Genomic DNA, 26,132 nt, shown 5'->3' on the forward strand with positions numbered 1-26,132 from the left:
GGTCTTCTCAGCGACGACTCGAGTGAGTCTACTGAAGCTGAGGGTGGTTCTCGGCCTGACGGAACGTCAAGGGTTCCTCCGGTGATCTCGGTAAGACAGTGCTTGTCGAGATACAGGGCTAGTGGATACGGCTAAGAAGCGGGGAGCGACTTAGAAGTGCGGTCTTATACAAGAAAGCTGGAAGGCTTAGTTGAACAAGTTCTGGGATGAACCTAGTAGATTAAAGTAAAGTCTAAGTACAATAATCTGTCTACTTATATGTGCTACATATAGGTATTCTAGCTCAGTCTGTAATCTATAGTACATCTAGGATCTATGATAACAAGACATGAGGTCAGATAAGATACATGAGGCTTAACCTCTGATCAAGCATGCAGTGTTACGCTGACCGTTGGTCGGCGTGTGCGAACTAGGATAGGTCTTCTCAGCGACGACTCGAGTGAGTCTACTGAAGCTGAGCGTGGTCTAGCCTTGACGGAACGTCAAGGATTCCTCCGGCGATCTCGGTAAGACGGCGCTCGTCGAGATGCAGGGCTAGCGGATATGTGCTAAGTCGTATGGGGGCGACTTAGAAGTGCGGTCTCACACAAGGAAGCTGGTTAAGGCTTAGATGAGCAAGTTCTGGGGATGAACCTAGTAGATTAAAGTAAAGTCTAAGTACAATAATCTGTGTCTACTTATAGGGAAGTACTACAAGTATTCTAGCTCAGTCTGTAATCAATAGTATATCGTAAATCTATGATAGCCAGACATGAGGTTCAGATAAGATACATGAGGCTTAACCTCTAATCAAGCATGCTGCGCCAAGGGCAGCTGCGCATAGGTACAGGAAGCGCCAAGCGCGCTCCGGATCTTCATGAAGCGACATGCGGTATGCATGCGCTGATCTAGGGTGACCATGAGGCGTACAGCCTCCATGGATCAGGTACAAGGCCATCTAGGCCAGGGGCGGGGTCATAGCGCCAGGGGCGGGGTCACAGCGGTCCAGACCACTGTCTTTCTAGGTGCGGGCGGCGCACCGCCGTGCGGGGAGTCTAGCAGAGCGGGGGCAGGCGTAGGCAGAGCTGGGGCTCTAGTAGGTGTTACAGATGCCTGTAACATGCAGCGCCAAGTGCGACTGTGCATAGGTACATGAGGCGCCAAGGGCACTCCAGATCTACATGAAGCGACATGCTGTATACATGCGCTTGATCTAGGGTGACCATGAGTAGTACAGCCTCCATGGATCAGGTACAAGGCCGTCTAGGCCAGGGGCGGGGTCATAGCGCCAGGGGCGGGGTCATAGCGGTCCAGACCGCTGTTTTTCTAGGCGCGGACGGCGCACCGCCGCACGGGGAGTCTAGCAGAGCGGGGGCAGGCGTAGGCAGAGCTGGGGCTTCTGTAGGTGTTACGGATGCCTGTAACAGCACTACACAAAGTAAGTAGCCAGCAATATAATAATGTTGTGGTCGTGCACAGCCTAGTCTGCTTATACTTGCAAGACAAGTGCGTTCGACCTGAGGGGCTTGCTGTTGGTATTAGAATAATCAGTTATATCAAAAGGAAGATAGTCCGAAGCGTGGGAAACAAAGTCCGAAGGTATAATTATGAGTCCGATGTCAAAAACGTCGGGTCCGATGTTTTTGGGTTATGGGTTAGCGGGTTTGTCGGGTTTGCATCGGGTTTGCGTTGGGAATGTAGCGAATGTCGGGGATAGTGAATGGCAGGTTACTGTCAGATGTTTCGGATAAGGAATGGATGATATTGCGGAATCCAACTAAGAACTACAAATATCAGATGACCTCCTCCTACTTGGAGGTAGAAAGGTGAAGTAAATAGGTAGGAGGTATGCGAAATATATAGTATCTATGTAGAATTTCGGAGTGCTATAGGCGAAAGTAGTAGCGCTGATTTTCGGGTCCGATGTCCTATGTAATAAGACACGATGTACTGCGGACATGTAATAACGCATTCTACAATGTTAGTGACGTGAAAATGAATAACTGCGCACCTAGTGGGGATAGATACAACAGGACAAGACATAGGGAGGACAAGTGCGCAGGAAAATATCGGGTCCGATGCGCGGGAAATGTCGGGTCCATCGGATTAGCGTCGGGTTTAGCGGGTTAGCGTCGGGTTTAGTGGATAAACATCGGATTGTGCGGATGAGTGTCGGATAACATTGGAAGTGATTCGTGTGTCTGACATGCATGGGAAAATAGCTGAATATGAGCCTAGCGCAAGCTCGAGTGCTACACCGGGCGATGCAATGGACGTTGTGGACGACAGTAATGAGGTGGAGGATGTGGGCTATGCAGAGAATAGTGACGGTGAGGATTGTGAGGGATGCAGCGAGGATGATGATGATGATTAAATGAGCGATGAAGAACTTAGCGATGAGGAGCTAGAGCATGAAGACGAGGGAGTTGAGAAAGATCATGGCAATGGGGACAACTCAGACGACGACGACCTTCTATCTTTTTAAATTCCTTCAATTTAATTAACACAGTTTTTTGGTATTGAGCTGCAGGCGTCCGAGTCATCTTTGCATTCAATGTTCATCATGTATACCGCCATACCTGCACTAAGGGCAGTAGAGAACATCAGAAGTTTGTCACGTTGTTGGCCGGAGATTGAAATTGTTGGATACTACAGTACTGTACCGACTTCAGGAATGGTGCTCACCTCCATTTCAACTCTCAAAGCACATCTCTTTGTGCCTTGCTTATCGATGATAGTCATAGTATCCATACCGACTCGGACTCTGCAGGTATCCACAGGGAGGATTTCGTCCACCTTACCAAACATCGCCTGACCATCATGATCGCTTACTCTGCCAAGATCAACTTGAATAGAGCAACTTGAAGGACTCCTGCTAGTGGGTTACTACCATACTTGTCAAGGTTGAAGAACAACCTGAGGACGTCAGGCTACCCTGTATGTTCGGCTTTCTCGAACTTCGTCGTTATCTTACATGCCATTTGATCTCCATGACAGATTGATAGCCAATGACTGCCTCAAAGACTCTGTAGTTCAGGTCCTAATGAAATATAGTAAAAAACGGGCGAAGAATTTGCACATCTGCACAAGCTTGAACCACCATCAAAGGGATCCGAGGAGCACAAATTTTATATGGACCAACGAAGGGTATTACTAGTTCAAGTTATCTTGGCAAAGACAGCAGCCTAATCATGTATATCTTCCAAGGCATTATCATAATATTTTTCAAGAGCAGCTGTAGACGATCTGGAGGATGGGCTCTTCAAGGGCAGAATTCTTGTGCAGGTTTGTCGTACCCATACCCGAGTTGCCCAGGAATAATCTTACCTTGTTTGCAGGGCTATAAAGCCGTGTTCACCTCACCGTCTCCAGAAAAGGAGGACATCGAGGGTGATGGCGATGGTGCAGATGTCGTCGAGAACAGGCGAGCAAAGAAAGCATCCGTTGTCAAAGCAGAGGAGCCCTCCAATAGCGAACATCATGGAGGTAACGTCTTGCTCCATTCCTTCTGATTAGTGCACACTTATAGCATACCATGAAGACTCTGCTAAGGACATCCTCTCCGAGGATCTCGTCTCAGATGCTGCTGACCTTAGAGTTGACATTTGCCCAGGAAAGCACTTTACAATACAAGAAGCGGTGTTTGTTCTTTATGACTTCAAATAAGGGTTGAGCCTGTAGGACGACTACCAGGCTCAATCATGGATCATGAACTGGAGCATGCCCTTTATGTGTAGTGACTCTCGCCATTGGCTCATAACCTAATTCGACATAAGCTCTTCCTCTGGAGCACGTACCATCTTTTTCTAACCCTTTCTCTTGGCCACGAGTCGTCTCGCTCTTGAACTCTTTTTCTCGATGATGTACCCTTTCACCTTTCAACTACTCTGGACTCCTCCTCCTCATACATCTCAACTTCAAGAGCCAAAATCGGGTGTTCTTTTTCTCTCTCTCCCACACTACCGTGACATCCAGCAACTTGACATTGAGCGCTAAAGATGCCACGGTGATACTTCACTGTTGCACGTCTGTTGCCTGGTAGGTGCTAGAGCTATACCTTATCATCTCACTGACCACAATCACTTAGGTGGTGACATCTTTGGTCGGACACACCTGGGCCTCTGGTCGTCAGTGCCAAGCAGATGACGAATGAGGCCTGGGAATACATCTTCCTCAATAGACTGTGGCCAGACTTAGAGCCATTCCCAAAGGAAAAAGCCGATGCATTGAAGCACGAATTCAATTACTTCTACCCATTCAATATGCGTTCCTCCAGTAAAGACTGGTGCAGAAAAACATGACGCTCTTGCTTTATAACTACGCTGCAATCTTTCCAGGGCATCATTCACAAACTTCAGTTGGTGATAGTCCATCTTGTTCACATATTACACCTATGAAAGCGTACATTTCATTTCAGATTATGCCAGCTTCCACATGGGGAAAAAAATGCCTTGCCTAGATGGTACATTCAACCTTATGGCCAGCTGAGACTGACCTATCTTGACGCCCGTTACAGATGAATCTGAAACCAAATCAGCATCCATCTTCCCTGTTGTTCGAAGAGGACCAATACCTATTTTAGGTACAGGTTACATGTGTATTGCGAGCCATGATCCCAAAGGCGGGTGGTAGACTTTACGAGTTAGTCTGTTTCTGAGTTTGAGGTTTGGGGCTGTTGGGAGGAGGTGCAGAAATTGGACGAGACTGAAGGACCGCACAAAGTTAGGTCAGTGAGTTTTTCGCTGTTAGAGGCAAAACAATGATACCAGCCAGGACAAAGATGGAGAAATGTTTGTGCAGGACTTGAGGTCTACTGGTCGTGAGGAAGCTTCGTCAGCTTTTGATTCAGAGTTATTGTCGCTGTCCCAGTCAGAACTTGCTTCTCCGAATACCGTGGCTGTTCCATCTTATACAGGCAAAGACGGTTGTTGTTTACTCTTGATTTTTTATCAATTTTGACTAACATTGTTTCCAGGTGATCATCAGCTCGCTAAAGAGGTAACTGAGGACAAACTCAGGAGAGTGAGGCATCAACTCGAACCTGGTGATGTCATTGAGGCTGTTAGCACTGTCTGCCGAGTATCCAGCGCTGATTCCTTTCGTGAGCGGTCAAATTACTGACTTGCTGACTAGCATTCTCAATCGTTGATTCCTAGTTGGCATGTTGATCTTCGGGCGTACCCACCTGTACATGTTAGAAGGCCTTATAGAGACTAGTGAAGGTGAAGTTATTGGTGCAGGTGATGCGCTGGAAGGATTGATTTTTATATCCGGAAGTGCTGTGGACGTTTGGAACTCACAGCGGGCTCAACGATGGTATAGAGAACACTTTTCTATTCTATCTTTTGTCATACTGAATATCTTCTGTGACAGGTCATTAGAGCAAGTTTCAGGCTTTTCTGACAGGATGTTCCTTTTCCAAGATGTAGGGTGAGATGTGTCACTCACTGCATGTCACTTTACTAACCCGGTCATCAGGTTCGAGATCTTCTTCAAAGATAGCTGCATGCTGCTGGTTATTTTCCTTGATAAGTCACGTCGCCAAGTGGGTAACTCAATACCCCGTTTTTCGTCAGTGGTCTTTACCTCCTTATTCACAAGCAAACTCACAGCGAGTTTTAGCTTGGGTTCTCAATTATTATGTTTTGGAAGTGCTAGATCTTTCATCTACTGATGTGTTTAGAGAGTGAGTTTGTATACTCCCTCAGATTGTAGATCCGATTAACATAATAATTCAGTCTCGCTAAACTTATGGGAGCATTGACGGCTGAGCGTCGTGAGGCTGTGGACACTCGCTATACTAACCTGAGCAGTGTTGATGAAGAGCCATTCCACTACAGAACACACATCAGCTCGTAAGTTTATTCTATTTGCCCATATTTTTTTCTTACCGAGTACAGATCGATGATCGTTTGCCACTTCAATAATTGTATTCTTATTCTGGTGTGTCAATAGGTTCTTGAAGGGCCATTAGGTCAGCTTCCCGCTCGGATAGATCTTATATGGGGATGCAAGCAACGAGACGTGGATTCGGTGAACATTTTCCACCCTCTCAGTTATGAAGTAGGTTTCTCTGTTGGAATTTACTCTTCATTGATCGTATGGTTTGTATTTTGGTCTCGTCGAATATCTCACATGCATTAAACTTCTTTCGAGCTGATACCAGAGTCCGACATTTGATGTTTCATCAATCACAACCGATATGACCAATCTGATTCCTACTGATTCCTCCTGACCCCCAACAGCCTCTTGACCTCATTCAACTCCTGCCAGGCATTTTCTGCATATTTCATAATCTCATCCAACTCCTGCTCCCTCCGTAACACCATCAAAGTAAGCCAACATTTGTCTTTGTCTGTGGTGTGAATGGGCTCAAGCTGCGATGCAGAACGATGATTTCTAATCCGGTCCTGAGCCGTTTGCATCGTAGTGTTCCACGTTGCCTGGAAATCGTTAGGGCTTGCTATGATATCTGGTAGTGTGCGGCTGCTTACAATCGCTGAATCGCTGATGATCAGAGGGCCCGGGACGATCATAGTCGTATGGTCTTGGAGTTGCTAGTATTAGGGTTAGGCAAGCTACTGTAGGCAAAACTTGTTCACTTACTGCTGGTGAGTTGTATAGACCATTCTCTTGGTTGAACTCGATGTTTTGTTCCATGGAAGCATTGTATGTAGTCTGATTCAGTTAATGGTGATATATTGCTGTAGCAAACAATAATGATTACCTTTTGGGAGATAAACGTCCACACCACACAGTTAGCACTCATTCCCAGCCGCCATTCTCAATTGTCAACATATGCAGCCAAACATTATGAAAATAGCCAGGAGAGACACCTAGTACCTGCAATGCCCGGCGAAGATGAAAAGACTATGGAGAAGCATCGTTATTCAGCTTTCAAAGACAAGTGTCGCTCTGAAAAGCAAGTCATTCTCAACAAAGTTCGGGGTGCCTGGCCCTGCGAAAATCCTCCGGCACTTACTACTAGTACGTTACAAGTGAAGTGCTACAATCTCAATGAGCTGACAGGGAAACTTTCCCCAGTATTTCGCAGCTGTTGGCAAAACCGTCATCTGAAGCTACACCTGGATGGCCTGCAGGGAACACTCAAACGGTTATACATGCCCAAACCTCCTTCGAAACTTCCCTCTCAATATCGTCTTGATTCCCGCCTTGAGAGCTCAGATGTTGCATCACCGGTCTCATCCGTTGATGCTCAGTACCCGTTCAATAGAGATCCGACAAGCATGTATGGAATTCTTCCATCAGTATCATGTCTGATAGAAGATGTCTTAACTCCAGGCGACCTCGTAGGCGAGGACTTACTTCTCCAGGGCGATCCAGTTCATTTTTGCGTCCTCGCTCCAATAGATATGAACATTGCAAAAGAATTCCAAGTCGTTCGTAGACTAGGAACAGGCAGCTATGCAGTCATCTATCTCGTCCATGAAATCATCTACCGCATGCCCATCAACAAAGATGGCCACATTGGCGTCCTCGATCTCGATCCAACCCCTCCGCCTACCGAGTCTTTTATGGCAGAGACTTTACTCTCAAAGTCCTTTCAAAGGCAAACCTCGACTCCGACGCTCTTACAGCACAACTCACAGAAGTCACAATACACCAATTCCTCTCTCCACATCCGAACATTGTCACACTCCACCGTATACTCGAGACTGACACTTTTCTACTCCTTGTCTTGGGAGTTTGTCCCTGGCGAAGATCTCTTTCATTCCCTCGAGCAAGCCTGCGATCACTATGCGCCCTACGAGAACGCAAAGGGCAATATTCTCCTACTCATTTCTCCTTGCCTCTCTCTGCGTTACTAAGCCACACCCGCCTCAGACTCATTGCAAGCATGTTCGCCCAAATGTGTGATGCAGTCACCGCATGTCATGACCAGCATGCAGCCCGGCACACTATCATATTGCGGCCGTTCAAGCGCTCCTCGAAACGTACAAGTTCGAGATCACATTTTGACACCTATGAGTATCATTGACACTTTCTGTATCAATAGACTTAGCATCATGCATCTTTGTAGCGAAATCTAACGCCTGTACTAGTAAACCAACATACATCCCCTTTCGTAATATACTCTGATGTAAAAGACAGCAGCCCCAACCCAATAAATTGCGTGTCCGTGTTACATTGCAACAAAAACAATATCCAGTCTGTAAAGTTGTTCACGCGACCCCGCCACTGATGAAGTTCGATCGAGCCAGTCTCCACATCTAACACTGTGCCATCAAGCCGCATTCGACAATTTGCATCCCCTCTCTTTTCCCCCATACTTAAGGTGCTTATAGCAGGTGTCGTTATGCATGTTACACTATTGTGCCTCGTATGTTCCGACGTCGCTGCACCTCAATCTCATTTTTGAGTCACATGGCCCATTAAATTCGGCAGTCATTGTAAAAGCAACTTTCCATTAGAATGCTTTATATAGCCATAAAACCGAGACCATACATAAGACAAAGGGAGAATAGGCTCTCAATTCGTGGCCACTACACTACCATGACTTGTATGCTTATGATGCTGCTATACTTCAACTCCATCATTGATGTGTCTTGTAAGTTTAGATCTGGGGGGTGTGTATGAAAAACCAAGATTTCTTATGGAATATATAGATATTTAGGAGAAGCATCTCTACAGGTCTCATAGCAACATTCACAAAACATACGAACTGGACGCTATTAGTTCTTACAGGCAGTAATGGCACAATATCACAACATTGTTATAAACTCGCGTGCTAACTTAGTTTTGCTGACCAATGCAAACACCGCTTTCATCAGTAAATTACCACGCTCTGTACAGGTCTGTCCAGATCTGTACAGCACACCAAGTGGACAGCTTGGTCCTTACTAGCCAGTTCATCACAGTAGGATGTTCTCTGTCAATCTCTGTACAGATGCTCACAGACCCACCCAGTAGGTACCAAATAGGTCTTTTAAATAGTATTATTTTCTGTCAGCATCTGTACAACCCTCTGTCCGTCTGTACAGACCTCTGTCCATGTTTGTGCAGGTACTCACAGACTGCTTAGAGGTATTCACAATTTAGCTTATTCATATCGGGTACAATACTAGTGCAAAAAATCACGATATAATTGAATCAGCGGAAACACAAAACTAGTAGTAGTAGTAAACGGTAAATAAGAACAAAAGAGAGCGAAAACATGATGCAACGGGTTAATTCTGCGAAAAACGGTACCAGGAGCCTCAATCAAGCTGCACCCGTAGGTTATGGTGCTTTGATGTGTTGATGCCGTCGTGTTTGGATGCCTCCACCCTTGAGAAATTCGTCAGCACTAAACGATACACAAAAAAAGTCCTAACCATCTGACTTGAGCCCATTCACGAAGCTGATGCATCAGCTTCGGACCGTGATAAGGATTGTTCTTGACGTTTTCGAGTAGACCAAGCATTGCCATATAAACAGTCTCATACTCCTTGGCGGTAAACTTCGGATAGAGCTTGCCATTGCCGTGTTTTGCGAGGCCTTGCAGGATGCAGTGGAACTAGAAAAATGTCAGAAAATTTGTGGCAGCACATCATTATGAAGAAAGTACCGCTGTACAAATGAGAGCCAAACACTTCAATGGTACCTGTTTCCGAAAAATATCTGGTCGCCTACTAGCAATGCGATAAGTTCCGGTATACATGAAGAGAATGATAGCTTCAAGAAATGCGGGGTGAGCGAAGTTCCTCGTTTTCCCTAAATTGTCCAGTCCATAGCGCAAAAACTTGCCATCGTCCAACAAATCTGCAGCGGCAGCTTCAACCCAAGCTGCGCGTTCTTGAATGGGAATATCAGCTGGTGGGACGAGGCCATATGCAGAAGGTGCGATAGCGATGACAATTTTTTTGAGCTCAGAATGCCAAGTTGCCAGGTCATCGTACAACTAGAAAATCAATAAGATATGAGGCGTATGACAATATATATAGCGCACCAGCCTCACCATGTCTGGTTTGTGTTCGGGCCACACACCTGTTGGATGCCTCGAGTCAATTGACTATCTCGACGGAAACAGGGACTTACCAGCATCAACTTGGTGGCCGGTTTTGAGCCATTGCACGAGGGATGCTGAAAGACATTCAGTGATTGAGACCGGCATGTCAACAACAAGGCTTGGAAATGGATTTTCTAATGCTTGCTGGGTGCGACACTCCTCCTTCGCATCTTCAAGGAAACTCTTCCAGCACGAACTATACCATCCCAGTTGAGAAGCTTTGGGCCCTTTATCATCAGATGCGTTTTCTGCATTCAATTTCAATTTCAATTTCCGATTCCGTTTTGCCTTTGGTTTAGCCTTTGGGTTAGGGACATCTACCTCAGCAGAGCGGAGAAGTTCTAGAAGGGCGGGGTCAGGAAGGCGGGGATAGCCATTTCTCTCGTGGTGAGCTCTCAAGACATTGTCCGGCTTAAATGAGAAATTAGTATACTCCAGCAAAATATGAAGTTCATACCTGGGGAGCACTCTCTTGATCCGTCGCCGCACTACTCTCACTTAAATCACCATCAACCGCCAAAACTCTCTCGGCCACTTGGTCATCTTCGTCGCGTGAGTGCTGGAATTCGAAATCGGTTGGCAGCACAGTCGCCACTTGAGATTGGGACGGTAGTTCTTCCCTTGAAAAACCTGTTGTTCATCAGCGCAACATAATTTAAAAGAGGGAAGGTCCTGCCAGGATGAGCACTATGACGCCCACGAACTTCCCCCCAACCGATCTGCTCGTCTTCACCACCTTCATCCGAACTAGATGAATCCCCATCCTTCGACGTGCTTGACTCTTCAGAATCTGGATTTGGTGGTGCACTCAACTGGAGGGCAGGATCCAAATTATCGTAGAAGTTGGTGTTTGATAGCGTTGCAGTAGTTGAAGTTGTCTTGGAAGGTACTGGATCTTTGGTGCGAGGAGCAGTGATCGGATGGTGAGTTTCAGAAACACGAGCTTGAGATTGGGACAAGTTAGAGGTACCAACAGGAGTCTGACTTTGGGAGGTGTCGGGAGTAGACAGTGCGTGGAGCCTCCTAGCATTGGCCACGATGGCATTATTTGATGCATTAATATTTGGTTCCATGCTGGGGGGGACGATGGAAGTGATCGGGGGCAAAAATCCATATCAGCCGCCAGCTTCACATGGTGCAAAAGCTGGTTGACTGTTAAATGACTCAGAGCTCGGGGCAAGAGAGACGGGAGTCTGCACAAGGATTAGTAGATATATATTCGCGGAATAGAAATTCACCTTGTTCTTTGAGCATGATTTCGAAGTCGTTACATCTAATGTCTCCGAGGGGCTATATGGCAGAGGAGGCTGCTTCTTCTGAATGCCTGGTTAGTATTGTACCCTACAAACAGGATAAAATTACCTTGGAATGGCTTCCGCGACCCTTTCAAGGCGGTTCTGGAGCAAGAGGATTTGTAGGAATGTTCGGATCAAGGGATGTATTACCCTTGGCTTGGTTGGTCCGTGTTGGGGCATGCAAGATGGCGCCAATTTTCTCCAGCTGAGTGTCTCTACCTCCCTTCCCAGCGCCTGGACGTCCTGACCGTCGAGGGTGTTGCGACTCATCCACTTGATTGGTGGTTGACCCAGCCTGAGCACACGCTCTCTTCACCACACCTTCTTGCCCTTCAGGTGCTTTGAGGTCGGAATCCGTAGCTTTCCGCTTCGTTTTCCTTTCTTGGGGCTACCTGGCATGAGTAAAGAAGGGGGAGAGATGAACCACGACGCCAACAATTTACAGATACTTACTTTTAAATCTAGCTCCCATCGCACCTTGAAAAGCACTTAAAGATAAAACATCATACACAAGCGCACCAAATGTAATACAGCGCAGCACAGACCATGAATGGGGTTGATGAGATGTAGCCGAGTCCACGAGTCCGCTTCGAAGTTGAGTCAAAATGCCGTAGGCTGAGAGAAAATGTGTAAAAAACCTCCTTGCGTCGAACTTGTGAATATATAGCCGAGTATGTTTGAATGTGGGTGGGAATATCTCCAGAACAAAAGTTCAATTGTACACGTAAAAGGGGTATTGACTAGTACTAAGCAAGGCGCTTAACTTGAAGAATGATTACTTATGTAGTTCTCTTCCGCTTGGGCTGGGGTGCAACTTCCATCGTCCAACCCATCTGACCTATTGTCGCATGACGTTCATTTATTTGTGAATCTGTATCATTACCCTCCAATTCATTCGCGTTTCTCTTTTGCAGGAGCGCTGCAATGACTCTCCTTGCGAACAGAAGTTCAGGGGAAGGCTCGTTCTTTGGAAGCATGTCGAGGTGCATTTCCAATAGATCAATGACCTCCTGGAAAGTTACTGTACTCGATGGTCCTTTGTTCCTGATCAACTCGTACCAATCTTTTGCAAGCGGGAGTAGACTGGTGAAGTAGGGGTGGAATTGTCGTTTGAGCTTTTGCGCATTTGGGTGGAAAAAAAATGAAGTCTTCTCATTGGTGGTGTCTCGGAGCGTGTTGGTAGACCATCGGTGCGGTAGCCACTCTTGACTCCTATCAGCTGAAAGGTCACATCTAACTCCGAGGGGACCCCTGAATTCGATGCAGATGCACACAAAGACATAGAAAAGGGATTCGAGATCATCATGGTAGTGGTGTAGTATGAGAGGGGGGGGGCGTTGCAGAGGACTGTGTTGCGAGCTTTGCCTTCCAGCTGCGAAGAGATGTCACCTGGTCACCAACAGCCTCTGAGAGCTGCCATAGAAGAGAACGAGACATGAACAGCAATGTACCCTGATGATTGCTGTGAGTATATTCATCCCCTCAGCAATAGAGTGGTACTGACCGTCCCACTGATAGCATATTTTCGACCTGCAACAATATGCACGGCGAATTCCCAATCGATCAAGGTTCCCTGACCCCCATTGCCATCATCCCAGATCATAGCGTTGTTGAGACTACAGTCACGGTAAAGAATTCCCCACTCCTCAACCGCTGTCTGTTGAACTGAGAAATATGTCAGTGTAATGTAGAAGATGAACCAGATATAGTACGCACTTTTGACAATGTCTCGAAGAGCGCCTACTAACTCTAATTTGGTCCGGAATGCATGTAAAGGTCACGCGCAGGGCTTCAGAACCAAATGCAGATGTGTACAAGAGGTACCTTTGATACTTTCAAAAACCTTGTATCGATAGCTCATAGTTTTATCGACTTCCCCAGGTACAACCTCGACAAGCCAATATTCAACCAGTTCTGGTATGCCATGGACCCCTTTCATCTCATGCAGCATGTCGACTTCATTCAACACAGCATCTTTACCCCCAAGAACCCAATGGTCCTTGATAATGTATTCTTCATTGTCTCTCCTGGCTAAGTAACAGACAGTGCCTCGACCGACGAGCCCCTGGCTAGAGAAGATAAGTTCGAGGATGTCGTATGCATGGTCGTTAACTGTGATCCTGCCGATTGGTTCTGAAAAGGGTTGGCGAAGAGGGTCTTCGGGTATTTCTATCTGAGGAGGGTCCATAGGGAGGTTCAGCTTTGAGTGTGGGGTCTTCACGTCTGAGTCAGACTCAGATTCGGATGCATCAATATCCATATTTGGTACAGTGCCTTCGGTCGCACCGTCCATCTGGGGACCATGCACTTGATTTAGTGCGATTTGTTGTCTAGTAGAAGGGTGGAGAATTGGGTTTTCAAGCTGGGCAGGACAAAGAGTCTTGGTGAAGATACTAATGGAGGGATCATAACCAATACATTCAAGATGACCGAAGACAATGCTCGATAGGATATGCAGGTAACGATTGGGAGCCTTGTCGATATGGATGGGACGCGTTACGACACCACCTGCGTGGTCGTAAATATGGACTCGCAGTTCACGGTATTCGTTCATAAGGGAAAAGAGTAAGACAAACCGCCTCCAAGGCTGGCGCCTCAAGAGAAGGTAGGCCTTGCTGTCGAGTGTTTTTCCAATTGTACTTGAAGGTGTGTATGGCTGTGACGTCAATTCGCAAGCAGCTTTGATGGTATCCCAACGAGCCTCTACGTCGTCCAACAATGCAAGGTCAGGCTTCCGCGATACTTCATCATCCTTGACAGGGCGCGTGGAGTTCCGTGAACTCCATGTACGAATCACTGCTCCGCTATTTGCTGCCATGATCTGTGCTCGCTTCTTCTGAGCAACAGCACCACACGTAGCATTGAAGAACGACGAGAAGATATCCTCCAACGTCTGTGGTTTTTGGCTGGTGTCACTACTGGCGGTGTCAACCAGAAGGTGCTGTTGAATTGATGGGCCCTCCGAGTCGCCACTAGTACTACCCCCACTCTCAGACTCCTTGTTCGCCCCGCTATCCTCTTCTCCATCTCCAATCTCTTTGAGTTAGGGTAACTGATCGATGCCAGTTTCATGATGTGATCTGGGAAGTGCCCAGTTCCACCTGCGGCTGGCTTCATCATATAACGGAACTATAGACTGTTCATTAAGGTGAGCAAATTTAACGTGAAGTCTGGTATCACGATAACGAATTTTATGTAATGGAACCTGGAGCTCTGTGGCATCTGGGACTTCAATAGTAAATGTCCTGAAAATCCGCGACAACAAATAACTAAGAGGCTGGGTAGAATTGCCTGGTTCTTCCTCCTCTACAATCAGATGATTGAGCTCGAGATTGGTGAGTTTGTCCATCATAGGCACATCACTGACACGGGGAGCTGACATTAGTGACGCTAACTTCATTCTGAAGTCTACAGTTTTGCTGTGATCTGCAGGCGCCATGACTGGGTGAAAGTGTAACAATGTCATTCAACAATGCAGAATCCTAGTGAGTACCTGTATCTTTTAGCCTACAAAAATGGTACTGATGAAACTTGGATAGAGCAAAAAAGGTATTTTTGGTCCAAAAATAATTTAACCAAAACTCCATCGCATGCTCTAAGCTGTTGTATGTGGTGAGACGCGTGTCCGCAGTGGCGCCAAATGGGGAACAAGATGGATAGGCGCTCTAAGCTGAGAGACCAGAATGACATCGCCCATCCGCATGCCATTCGAGTGTTTTGCCCTTTTCAGTGTATGGAGCTGAGTGGTTGGAACACATTCACTAGAGATATCGAAACATTGGACGTAAGTTAAGAATTGATCATCCCATGCCCACGGCATCCCACTTCTGGCAATGGGCCAAATGACAAGCCTAATTTGGCCAATGGAATGCCCTTTGGGTTATTTTTTAGCTTGGTGAGTATCGCCCTCAAAGACAGAAAGAACGTACCTGAAAGGCCACTGGTAGGCCAAGAGTGCCCTGAGTTGGTTTGAATAATGGCCGTATCATAACGACCTAAAGTCCATGGGCCACAAGGTGGTGCGCAGTTGAGCGTTTGCACGGGTAGAACATTATCGGGATCATGAAAATCAGTCTCCTGCAGACAAATTTTGAACCACACTTGAAGGTGGTCAAATGGAAGCTGAGTGTCATGCGTGGATCTTCTAGGACCGCTTATTGAGTGTATGTGATTACCATAGGTTGCCTCACGGTGAAGGAAATCTGCGATAGCTGGTCGTAAGTCCGGTAGGCAGAACATGATAGCAACTTCATTGACAGTGGCATTCCTGATGGATGGATTGTAAGAAAGGTGAAGAGCGGTGCGCCCAATGGTAAAAGAACATAGTGGGACAGGTACCGATCCGATTTCCTTGTGCTGGAGTATTTTTGCGAGTGAAAAGTAATTCGTGATAGGATGTGGTTGTGCGGGAATTTGAATTGAGGACAGCAGCTCTGCAGGAAAGTCATTCACGTCATCGTCGATCTCGTCATCCTCCTCAACAAATTCATCTCCAACAACTCCTGGGTCTTCCCTCTGCGAATGATCCAAAAGGCTAGTGGCAAGCTCAAACCGATTGCATTTATCAGCACGGTCGAGATAACGACAGATTTGTGGGTCGTAGTTATTATTGTTGGTAGATCTTGCTGGGTCTTTGACCATGGTGATGTGTGCATGCTCGGTAACATCCACAGACCACTGTGCTATAACTCCAGAGTTGCGAATGCTAGGCACGATATTCTGCATAAGCTCGAGTTTTGGGATTTGCCAATTGTTGATGACTTTACTGCCTTTTCCCTGACGAAGACCAGCAGCAATGATCGCATGTTTGTTCGCATGGAACTCGCTCAGTGCAGCTGTAATGCGACCAAGATCCTTGTCGTCAATACACAGCGATTGCACGAGATAACGAAAGTGCATGAGCGCACGTACAGCAACAATAACTCCAGCAGGTACTGCATCTGCACTGGCTGCGATGATGGATCGTTGAATGTCTCAGTGACAATGACCTGTAACCTGCTTAAGTTTGGAGATACCTCCGTGAAAATGTCGATAACCAGTGGTGGGCTGTATAACCAAAAACCAAAAATCTATCTCGGACCCTCCCATTGCAAGGATAATCCACTGCACATCATGGTCCCAAAACTGCTTATGAATGTGGTGCAGTGATTCAGGTGTGAGAAACCGGGACGGATCCACTAACAACCAGTCCGACCAGAATGGTTTGTCTATGCCATTCAGGCGAAACTTCTGCGCCTCGCGGAAAAAGGCCTCAATATCATTTGGACGAGCGCGTGAATGCACCATGTCCAGTTGTGCAAGAGTTTTCGATCGTGTCCAGGGTTCATGTTGGAAGGGATCCCCAAAATATTTGTACATCGCCATAGTCACTGGGGACGTCTTTCCACCAACACATGCCAACATCATGGCTTCTGGCGTGTCAGCAATATAACTAGTGAGCATCGTGAAACAGTAACGGCTGTGTCCGAGGGGATCGGACAACATGGTACCATTTCGAGCAGCCAACTTGAGAGGTTCTAATACGATGTCCAGGCAATGATGAATGAGCTGGTCTTGCAACACACCTCTCATTCATTTATTTTTGTGGATGAATTTCAGGACTGGAAGTAAGGCAGCAAGAAGGAAGGCGTTTGAAGATGATTTTAGGCGTATGTCCATATGAATGTTGGCGATGCTGATAAGGAGAGGATGCGCAATGTGGTCGCCTGACAATGCAGTAATGCATGTCTTGTCCGAGGATAGAATGGTACCAAGGAGAGTTGCGCCATGGGGAAGTGCAGACTACAAGAACGCATGAAGCAATGACTTCAGGAGAGACTGAATCACATACCTGCATCTCCCAGGCATGTTCACCTGTCATCCATTCGGTATATGTCCGAGAGAGCTTCTCCGCTGTGTTATACACCTTGCAAGCCATGTAGTCTATGCGATTGTGAAATAAAGGATGGTTGAATAGAGAAGCGATGCATTCAAGTGGATCCTGCCAGTAGAGAACTGCTGGAGACTTTGTGGGGTGTGACGTAGGAATAACTTGAGACTTCCAACGTGGACCGCTAGGTAATGATTCAGCTCGACCTCATAAATCTTTTGCCAAGTGAAAGGTTAGAGGAAGATCATCGATCTAAGTGTTCTTTGAGCTAAGCTGTCGTGATGATATTCAAATTCAAGACTTACAATATCAAGCGCTAGGAAATCGTTGATTTGCCCCATGCTCAAACCCGAATGAAGAAGCCATAATGCAAGCTGCCATTCCCTTCGATCGCTGAACAGATAGTATAGATTTTTTTTACGATAGACACTGTTTTTGTCTGCGTCGAATAGGCTTAGAAATGTGTAACCCTCCTCAAAAGCCAGCAGGGGCTGTGGAAAGTAGTCGGTAACTACCTCGTCCCGAGTTCTGCTGTGTCCAGATGCCTCAAAGTCCAAATGCCCTCCTTCAGTTCTCAAATCATAGAAACTTACATCCTCTCCTTGTTCGTAAGAGGGGCCTTCGTCAATAGTATTGTCCACTGCCATGGGATCTTCGGTGAGTGGTAAGGTAGAGTTGAGTTTGATCAGGTCTTCTAGCCAATTATTACATCCAGACCGTGGTTGGCTCATATGACGAGCGACAGATGTATGGTTCCGAAATTCTTTTCTGCACGACGGACAATGAGCTGGGGCCATGACGGCGCGCTGGTACTGATATCTAAGTCGCGGACTTAAGAAAAGCAAACTTGGTTTTCGATGTGCATTCGGCATTTCCCAGATGCCTGCCTTACATTGTCTGAGTCCCTCCATGTTATCCTCATCGCTAAAGTTTGACATTACTACTTTGCGATCACTATCAGCACTTGCTTCCTCCTCCGATAATCCTGCTCATCATTCTTACACTAAGCGTGACAATGATTCTAATGTGGAAATTCCTGCCAGTGGCAGTATGTGCGACTTATATGGAGTCCTTGAAGCTGTCAATTCACTGGTGGGTCTTCGTTTCTCGTTTCTATCATCCATATCACGCCTTACTTTTCAATAGTCCAGTACCCATGAACCAACTGACTCTGAAGCCAGCCTTGTACTTGATCTCGTAAGAGCAAAGCGAGATGTTTTCCGAGCACAGAAGACACTTGCAGACTGTGTGCTACAGGAGAATGAGGTTTCCGCGCGTCTACTCAAGTTTCAAGCAGCAGCTGTTGAGAAGAAAATCAATGAGACGGACATAGGGCTGGGATGCATGAGGATTATTTTTAAAGATTGCGGTTGGTCTCACGTCGCATTCAGCCATCCACCACAAGGACAAGGTTGGTCAAGTGCGCAAGGTAAGTCTGTGCACTCTCTTGTAATATTGTTGGTCTTGATGCTCTGCTCAGGATTGAAAGTATCGCAGGGCTGGCGCCCAACAATTGTTCTTGATTAATCGATATTCGGAGTCATGTTGTTATCATCATATTGCATTATCCATATATTTGATATACTATGTAGTATGCGAGGCTTATGTTTACATTGTCTTCAATGAAAATTTTATATGTAACCGATTTTCATATATCAGCGTGTTTGTTTGATGAAGTCAGACTGCGGCAAGTGTCAAGGTTCTACTAGTACGAGTAACGAGTATATACTAGTAGGAGCCTCATTACTTGAGTGCTTTGTTGCTATCAATTGTGAGTCTGTCCAAACTGTGAGCGCTTTATTGCTGTCATTTGTAAGCCTGTGTGAGCTGTAGAGCCCTGTGGCTTCCTGTCGCTAGACCTCAAATTTGCGACCTCTGTGGGAAAGTTGTAGTTTACTGATGTTCCGAGAGAAACCCTTGAATAGTCATATAATTTATGACATAAATATTGAAGAATGAGAATGCTCGACAAGGGGGGCATACTTACGCTACCATCTCTTGCCGGCCATCACGCTACGACATCACAACCTTATCATAAACTGCTCGCAATAATCTAGATTTGCAGACATGAATGGCTATTTACCAACGACTCAGATTTATCACAGTATATATTGCCATATTTACTAGGAGCAGAATTATATCCGTCTATAGTTACCACGGGTACAATATCACGGACTCATCAATTCACTGATGTTGGTTGTGTTGGTCATGTGTCCACGTAGACTCGTAACATCTCAAAGACGTAGTCCAGACTGGTTACGAGTCTAGTGTCCACATCCAAAATGGAGTTGTAGATAGTGCTGCTGTGGTCCGGTCCAGAACCATGGTTCAAACCGGACTTTTGGTCCGGTTCTCCGCAGTTCAGTCCATGGTTCTCACGCCAGCCAGAACCGGACCGGAAAACAGTTCTCGGTTCTAGATCTTCCCAAACGGTCCAGTTCTGGTTTGACCTTCCCGAACCATTCCAAACCCCGAACCCATTGTCGACTTCAACTTCAACTACGACAACGTCAGTCTCTATGTCGACGTCAAAGTGTCGTCTTCGGGAGTTGCACTATTGGTTAATTAGGCTACTTTTAGCCTTTTTGAAGGTTAGTACTAATCAATCAACTCTCAAGACTCTGTCCTCAAGGTAGTTATTTGTATATCCATTTTCATTTTATTTACTGATTGAGTTGACCGTGCCGCCACCACCACCACCACCACTTGCTGCAACCACTACCCCACTCCAGCAACAACCAGTGTCTAGCCCATGTGCCCAGCACACGCCAGAAAATGCTGGTGTGGCTAAGGCGAATGCAGACGACACTTTGGTGAAGGAGAAAGGAAGACGCCAGGGGAAAGAGAAAGGAGAAGAGGAATGGGAGAAAGAAAGTTGTCGAGGAGACGAACAAGGTGCGCTGCCCACTCCCAACATACCTCAATGACCTCTCACATCTGGCTCGTGATATTCTCACTATTCCAGGCTCAGCTGTTGCTGTCGAACACATTTTTTCCGGTGGCTGTGATACTACCTCTCTTCGGCGTGCTAGCTGTATCTCACCCACCGTCTCTCACCCCGCTGTCTCTCACCCGCCGCCTCTCACTCGAGATGCGCAGGTGTTTTCTCCCTGTTCTGTGTATAAAAAAAGGTGACGGCAACATCTGAGAATGGAGGTGCGACTCAAACCGCACGTACCTCTCTCATTGTCCTGAATGTCTTCCTTTGCTGACGACGGAGGTAAAATGATTTCAATTCTAACAAACACTCTCACTGATGTGTGCCTTGCAAGGCAGCTTACTTCAAATTGCTTGTCTGGATCAGATGCCGCAGGTTCACATTACCCACTAACATCGACGGTAAGCATTGGTTGTTATTGTGTTTTATTTCATTCTCACCATTTGTATAGATCGAATCAGTTAGCTCTTGGATCAGTGGCTACAGAGGCATAGAGTCATATGTAGCCATGTCATTGGAGTAGCTACTTGATGTGTAAACTAGTCTTCCAATGATTTTTTTTTCATGCTCACCACTGAAAATTTTCGGGTTCGGTTGGAGTTTGGACCAGAAAAAAACCGAACCCGACCACAGAGAACCGTTCTCTGTGGTCCGGTTCGGGGTTCGAAGATTTTGCAGAACCGGACCACAGTCCTGTTCTCAGTTCTCGTCCAGGACCCTCTGAACCAGACCGAACCAGACCACGGCAGCACTAGTTGTAGAACCTTCAGATCTGTCAGAACTGTGGCAGTACGCATACGGCCGTTCGATCTGTCTCCTGCAAATGAATGAAATGATATAGGATCATGCAGGCTATTTCTTTTCTAGCAATGTGTATTGTTTCAAGACAAAAAAAAACCATGACTATAGTGGTGTTGCAGCCACCGCCGTGATGTGGCGGTCAAGGGAGAATGGTCATTAATGCCCATTCCAATGGGAGTCCCGTTCAGCTCAGACTACAACATTACCGACCCAACTCGGACTTGTCAAGTCTACTGTGCATGGACAGGCAGAATGCCCAGAGAAGGTGTTTGTATTTTATTTTATTCCATTTGTGTCCGTTGAGGAAGGTATCCTAGAGCTCGTGGCTAGGAGATTTTCATGTGATTGCAGCGAGATTTCATCGGAATCTGCTGATTCCCAGGTACCTCATCCCCTGCCACAACAATCTGCGGTTTCACGTGGTGTGTAGGACAATACGTGCTATTCTACTTGGACCCCCGGTGTCCTTTGATGTACCGAAATCGCGAATGCTCTGGGTGTGCCCCCATCAGCCCGCCGTTCCCGGCAGCCGTTTTAGACACGCATTTCAGAGAGGGTGATCAAAGCAGCAAGGAGGTGACTATTGTTGCGGGCAGTCCTGCTGTAAGGAAGTCCATCGGGTGAAGTCAGCCGATGAGAGCATATTGCGGATTCAATGGAAGAGAACGGGGGACATCTAGCACGACTTTCGATTCACTGCCTCTGTTACTAACTACAAAAGGAGCTATTATACTAATGTCTTATTGCTTCTGCGCTCAGCCTGCCTTGTTAACCCCGACAACCAGCAAGTCCGTGGTCATCGTACCCTGTGACAATGCACTTCCTCATGCGACTTTCAATGCAGCCTACCCGACCTTACGGGATTTGTATCCAAGGACTCACCTCATCCAATAGCACACGGTAGTTTCGGGGATGTGTGGAAATGCACCTATACCACATACAACCGTCAAGGCTTGCAGGCATGCATGCTACATGTACGGCTGTCCAGCAATCTCAGACTGGATCCATGACAGGTAGCAGTCAAATCCATAAGGATCAATGACACAGCTGACGATTTCAGGGCCAGAGTTGCTCGAGCGCGTTTTCGGCTTCCCCTTTGCGTGGGATATGCATGCTCAGACCACATGGCTTCACAAAAACTCTTGGGTGATTTCCGTGCACTTTGGAAGCAACTGCATTATGAAAACATTTTGCTTCTGCTCAGTTTCAGTCACGAGTTTGGGCTACTTCCAGTGTGGGAGATACTGTTGCTCAAATATGGTGTGTCTGAAGCATTTTGGAGAAAATTTGGAGTCTGTGTTCGTCCCACTGGTTTATGATGTGGATCTGTGGTGTAAAGTTGAGTTGGCATTCTTGAAAGTAAACTTGCTGTACCAGACGAGGATTTAGTACCTTCCATAGATCGGTATGAAGATGCACCAGAAGAATTACAATGGAAGGATCTTAAAAAATCACTCACAAATCTGTACTCTAGAAGCTCATGTTCTTGGCACGAGATGTTCCGTTGACAGCATCATTTGGAACATCATCATGGTCCGCATTTGGATCTTTACTCCCAGTGCATGGATGTGATCCGGCCAGCCCTCTTGAGAATTGAAAAAAAGAATGGACCAACACCACGAAATGATCCTGATGAAGGATGAAGAGGCCATGCTCCATTACTGCGCATGGAGAAAGACAGGGTAAGAAAGGTTGATGTACATAAATGATTTTCCTTCATGGATACAGACAAGTGCTAGGCGACTCACCACGCTGCAATCGAGCCATATCCAATGCAGAGCTAATCCACCACATGCATCAAAAGCAATCCTATAAAGCTTTGATCTCATTACCTTGCCAGGTCGAGATATGAATTCTCTTTTCGAATGGATCTTTAGTGTGCTACTTGAGAAATGGGTGAAAAGCCAACCAGAGACAGAAACGTCGAGCTCGACGTACCTGGATGTAGACGTGAGTGATAATGGGTGAGTAGACATCGTTTGTTGCAGAGCTCCCCACTGATGTGACAAAATTTCCAACAAATCTAGATGCCCGGTCGACCTTACCACCAAGGTTGGCAAGGAATTGACATACCCTCTCACTCAAGGAGGCTGTGGTGATGTTTGGAAATTGGCGAAAGGCCAACCGGAGACAGAAATGTCGAGCTCGATGCACCTGGATATAGACATCAGTGATAATGGGTGGGTAGACATAGTTTGTTGCAGAGCTCCCCACTGATGTGACAAATTTTTCAATGAATCTAGACGCCCGGTTGACCTCACCACCAAGATTGTCAAGGACTTGACTTATGCTACTGCGCAGGGCAGTTTTGGTGACGTTTGGAAATGCATATTCTCAGAAAAAGATAATAACGTGGAGGTTGGTATAAGTTTAGTAGTAAATTCTGACAGCTGATGATAAGTTTCAAGGTGGCAATTAAATGTGTCAGAATTGAAATTCAGAATGACAGTTTCAAGAAAATCGTCAATGAGGTGTGCCGACATGCTCATGATGTAGAACACTATAATGATATGAAAATGTTTGCAGAGGTTGATGGACGACTTCTGCAAGTGGAAACCACTGTTACGACAAACGGTCGTGTGCGACTAGGATGATCTAAACAGCGACAACCACGACAGTGGTACCAAGTGCTGAGAGTCGTCGGCCTTCACAGACAAGCAAAGGTTGCGTACTCGAACGTAGCTCGTGGTGGTTAACGAGGGGTTACGCTGAGATGATAGCAGGGTTACAGACAGTGAGAGGCGTCACTGAAGGTACGAGTCGATGTCGAGCAGGTAGCTTTAGCGGGACAAGGAGTTCAAGGGTAAACCTAGTTGATTAGACTAGTTCTGGGTTGTACCTAGTAAGATTAAAGTAAGGAACATCTACTTTAATCTTCGACCTTATATAAGGCTACTCTATCGTATCTAAGCTCAGCCTAAAGCTGGGTTCTAATATGCTTATCTACATGAGTCAGAGATAGCGTCCATGAGGCGGGCTTCTATCAGAGATAGGATCCACGTGGTATCCTTCTATCAGTACATGAGGCAACACGAGGCTTGCCTTCTATCTTGATAACATAAATAGGTCTTCTAGACCTACGTCGTCATGTCCATGTCACGTGCGGTCCAGACCGCTTATCTAAGCCGGCAGTTGCCGCTTATCGTCTCTTATCTATCATCTTCTATCGTCGTCAGTAGAGGTGGTGAGGCTCCGGTGTCGTCTATCGTCTATAGCCGTGCGGGTGGCAGAGGGCTGTCTGCTGGCGGGGGACTCGTGCCATGTTACTGTAACAACCACTGCGCCATGATAACGTTCTTCCCTTGTGCGGGATTACCTACGGATTTGGTCCAGTACCAGCTATTGTATCTCCATGGATGTCCAACGGATCCTTAAGCACATATCTTGATGAACACTATGATGGTCTCTCTGGGGCCCACAAATTCGGTTTGGTAAGTCTTCCCCAACGATATAGCTACACCACAACTCATGGGCGTCGTAATAGCTTGCTGATGTAGCTGCTGGTCTTCAATATCATATGCTGTCATTTTCGCATTGCACTAAGATGAGCTGATAGTACACGGCGCACAGTCCACTCCAACAAAATGGCTCATGCAAATATCACAGGTGTAAGCAACTGTATGGTATGCAAATATATGACGCTTCTCACACCTTTGTTGCCTCTTAGAGCAATGTACTTATCAATAGCGATGGAAGAGCTCTTCTAGACTACGGGCTCTTGACTACATGTTCCAACCTGAACGGGACCTCTTACATCAGGAGTAACGTACGATGGGCTGCGCCCGAACTTTTCGAAGGTTCGGACACCGAGGATGCATCTAGCTCACCAAAACTAGAAAGCAACATTTATTCATTTGGATGCATCGCATACCAGGTTTGTCAACGACGTACATCTGCATAGGGTATAGCACAGGTACACCCACAGGTCGGAAGATCAACACTGTACCCGTACAGATACGGGTACAGTATTACCCATACTAACACGCGGTATGGCAGCTTACCCGCGGTGTTGCATTTACCCGCGGGTACACAAACAAAAAATAGTGAAACTACGTAGAATAACCTTACCCAATGCTCTCGTCCTCTCGTTTTCTTTTCTTCAGAGACTTCATGATCTTAGTAAGGTCCTTGGGCACTACCAGATCACAGCGGAGCCATGAGCCAAGACAGAGGAATGCACAGGTTGATGCTGGAGACAAGCGGTTTCGAGTAAAGTGCAGAAGGTGCCGGCCTTGCAAAAATACACGTTCAACTGCAGTTGAGGTAGCTATGGTGTGTAATACATAAGCTGTGATGCTAGCGAGAGCAATGGTGCACAACCTACCAGGAATACTAAGGTAATCAAGTGCCATCCGGTGCAAATTTGAATATGTCTTTTGATTATGGACCCACCATTGCAGCGGGACTTTGGTATTCTCCACTGGTTGCTGCAAATAGTTGTCAAGCTCATCTACTAGAGATGCCGCTATGCCAAGAGATATGTCACCAAAGTCATCAGCACATTGTTGCACCTTGTCTTCTGCCAAGACATGTGCAGCTGGAGTCGAAGGTAAGACCTGGTCTTTGTAACGATCTATGTACTCTTCTCCAATGAGATTTTCGGCAGCCTCAATCCATTCATCTACCCATTTTTGTAGTCAGAAATATTCGAGCTTCAGGGGGTGACTCGGTGATCGAGGCCGTCTGATTAACCATAATGATGGAGTGAATGGAGGGAGTATTGAGAAATGTAGAGTTAAAGTGATGTATATCGAAGCGGACAGGCGGGACCTAGACAAAGGTGCGAATATCTCAGTATTCGCATTGAAGACTGTTGAAGAGATAAGTCGTCCTCTGCATCCGGACAGAGATAAGTCGTCCTCTGCATTCGGACAGATTAACGTTGCATTTGGCTATTGGGCAACCTCACCACTTCGTCGTATCATGTGCTTCATTCTTGGCACCGTATGGTTACCTTCTTCTTGACATTCAAGCTCCATCTTTCCGTATCCTACAAGTATCTCGTCTTGTCGTCGTTTGTGTCCCTCAGTTGTTGCTTATCAACGCTGAGGTACGCGTATTGTTTATCTTGCTCTGAGCCTCGTACTTACTTGATCCTAGTGCGCTACTTTCTAACAGGTACATTAATTGTGAATATAGTTGTTGCTTATCAACGCTGAGCGCGCTACTTTCTAACAGGTTATGAGCCCTGTGTCTTAAACGACACAGAAACCGGAAAGATACGGAATCCCTCATGTTGGA

General features: G+C 46.4%; 10 protein-coding genes across 10 annotated transcripts; 4 read left to right on the forward strand and 6 right to left on the reverse strand.

Annotated features, from left to right (window-relative positions):
• Positions 1-4,588: 4,588 nt before the first annotated feature.
• F5147DRAFT_821583 (uncharacterized protein) lies at positions 4,589-5,953 on the forward strand (the record flags this gene model as incomplete). Its single annotated transcript, XM_041443711.1, has 10 exons — positions 4,589-4,620; positions 4,671-4,709; positions 4,749-4,903; positions 4,955-5,080; positions 5,136-5,295; positions 5,353-5,409; positions 5,458-5,524; positions 5,556-5,665; positions 5,718-5,834; positions 5,935-5,953. 10 exons carry the CDS (start codon positions 4,589-4,591, stop codon positions 5,951-5,953), a joined length of 882 nt encoding a protein of 293 aa, XP_041286980.1.
• A 244-nt stretch (positions 5,954-6,197) lies between these two features.
• F5147DRAFT_779550 (uncharacterized protein) lies at positions 6,198-6,639 on the reverse strand (the record flags this gene model as incomplete). Its single annotated transcript, XM_041442311.1, has 3 exons — positions 6,198-6,422; positions 6,474-6,536; positions 6,586-6,639. 3 exons carry the CDS (start codon positions 6,637-6,639, stop codon positions 6,198-6,200), a joined length of 342 nt encoding a protein of 113 aa, XP_041286981.1.
• Positions 6,640-7,597: 958 nt separating this feature from the next.
• F5147DRAFT_526242 (uncharacterized protein) lies at positions 7,598-7,897 on the forward strand (the record flags this gene model as incomplete). Its single annotated transcript, XM_041429997.1, has 2 exons — positions 7,598-7,688; positions 7,761-7,897. Coding segments are annotated over 2 exons (228 nt in total), but the record flags the coding sequence as incomplete, so codon positions are not given.
• Positions 7,898-8,052: 155 nt separating this feature from the next.
• Positions 8,053-8,235, reverse strand: F5147DRAFT_548529 (uncharacterized protein; the record flags this gene model as incomplete). The annotated part of the gene is made up of 1 exon (XM_041430364.1): positions 8,053-8,235. A coding segment is annotated over one exon (183 nt), but the record flags the coding sequence as incomplete, so codon positions are not given.
• A 962-nt stretch (positions 8,236-9,197) lies between these two features.
• F5147DRAFT_779552 (uncharacterized protein) lies at positions 9,198-11,061 on the reverse strand (the record flags this gene model as incomplete). Its single annotated transcript, XM_041442312.1, has 7 exons — positions 9,198-9,267; positions 9,315-9,496; positions 9,548-9,880; positions 9,938-9,966; positions 10,018-10,399; positions 10,446-10,618; positions 10,689-11,061. The coding sequence occupies 7 exons, from the start codon at positions 11,059-11,061 to the stop codon at positions 9,198-9,200; spliced, it is 1,542 nt and encodes a 513-aa protein (XP_041286984.1).
• A 313-nt stretch (positions 11,062-11,374) lies between these two features.
• Positions 11,375-14,665, reverse strand: F5147DRAFT_779553 (uncharacterized protein; the record flags this gene model as incomplete). Its single annotated transcript, XM_041442313.1, has 9 exons — positions 11,375-11,671; positions 11,737-11,771; positions 12,122-12,655; positions 12,681-12,735; positions 12,788-12,948; positions 13,000-13,023; positions 13,108-14,224; positions 14,272-14,412; positions 14,489-14,665. The coding sequence occupies 9 exons, from the start codon at positions 14,663-14,665 to the stop codon at positions 11,375-11,377; spliced, it is 2,541 nt and encodes an 846-aa protein (XP_041286985.1).
• Positions 14,666-14,878: 213 nt separating this feature from the next.
• Positions 14,879-16,725, reverse strand: F5147DRAFT_779554 (uncharacterized protein; the record flags this gene model as incomplete). The annotated part of the gene is made up of 3 exons (XM_041442314.1): positions 14,879-15,156; positions 15,213-16,232; positions 16,299-16,725. The coding sequence occupies 3 exons, from the start codon at positions 16,723-16,725 to the stop codon at positions 14,879-14,881; spliced, it is 1,725 nt and encodes a 574-aa protein (XP_041286986.1).
• A 129-nt stretch (positions 16,726-16,854) lies between these two features.
• On the reverse strand, positions 16,855-17,949 carry F5147DRAFT_779555 (uncharacterized protein; the record flags this gene model as incomplete). The annotated part of the gene is made up of 3 exons (XM_041442315.1): positions 16,855-17,064; positions 17,114-17,320; positions 17,458-17,949. The coding sequence occupies 3 exons, from the start codon at positions 17,947-17,949 to the stop codon at positions 16,855-16,857; spliced, it is 909 nt and encodes a 302-aa protein (XP_041286987.1).
• A 112-nt stretch (positions 17,950-18,061) lies between these two features.
• On the forward strand, positions 18,062-20,613 carry F5147DRAFT_779556 (uncharacterized protein; the record flags this gene model as incomplete). The annotated part of the gene is made up of 8 exons (XM_041442316.1): positions 18,062-18,244; positions 18,299-18,581; positions 19,472-19,661; positions 19,722-19,743; positions 19,828-20,047; positions 20,118-20,251; positions 20,429-20,491; positions 20,542-20,613. 8 exons carry the CDS (start codon positions 18,062-18,064, stop codon positions 20,611-20,613), a joined length of 1,167 nt encoding a protein of 388 aa, XP_041286988.1.
• Positions 20,614-22,496: 1,883 nt separating this feature from the next.
• On the forward strand, positions 22,497-23,480 carry F5147DRAFT_657592 (uncharacterized protein; the record flags this gene model as incomplete). The annotated part of the gene is made up of 6 exons (XM_041434291.1): positions 22,497-22,573; positions 22,769-22,855; positions 22,919-23,071; positions 23,135-23,249; positions 23,300-23,362; positions 23,418-23,480. The coding sequence occupies 6 exons, from the start codon at positions 22,497-22,499 to the stop codon at positions 23,478-23,480; spliced, it is 558 nt and encodes a 185-aa protein (XP_041286989.1).
• Positions 23,481-26,132: the final 2,652 nt, after the last annotated feature.

This window comes from Suillus discolor (assembly GCF_016758755.1).
Source record: "Suillus discolor strain FC423 chromosome Unknown F5147scaffold_88, whole genome shotgun sequence".
NCBI lineage: Eukaryota > Fungi > Basidiomycota > Agaricomycetes > Boletales > Suillaceae > Suillus > Suillus discolor.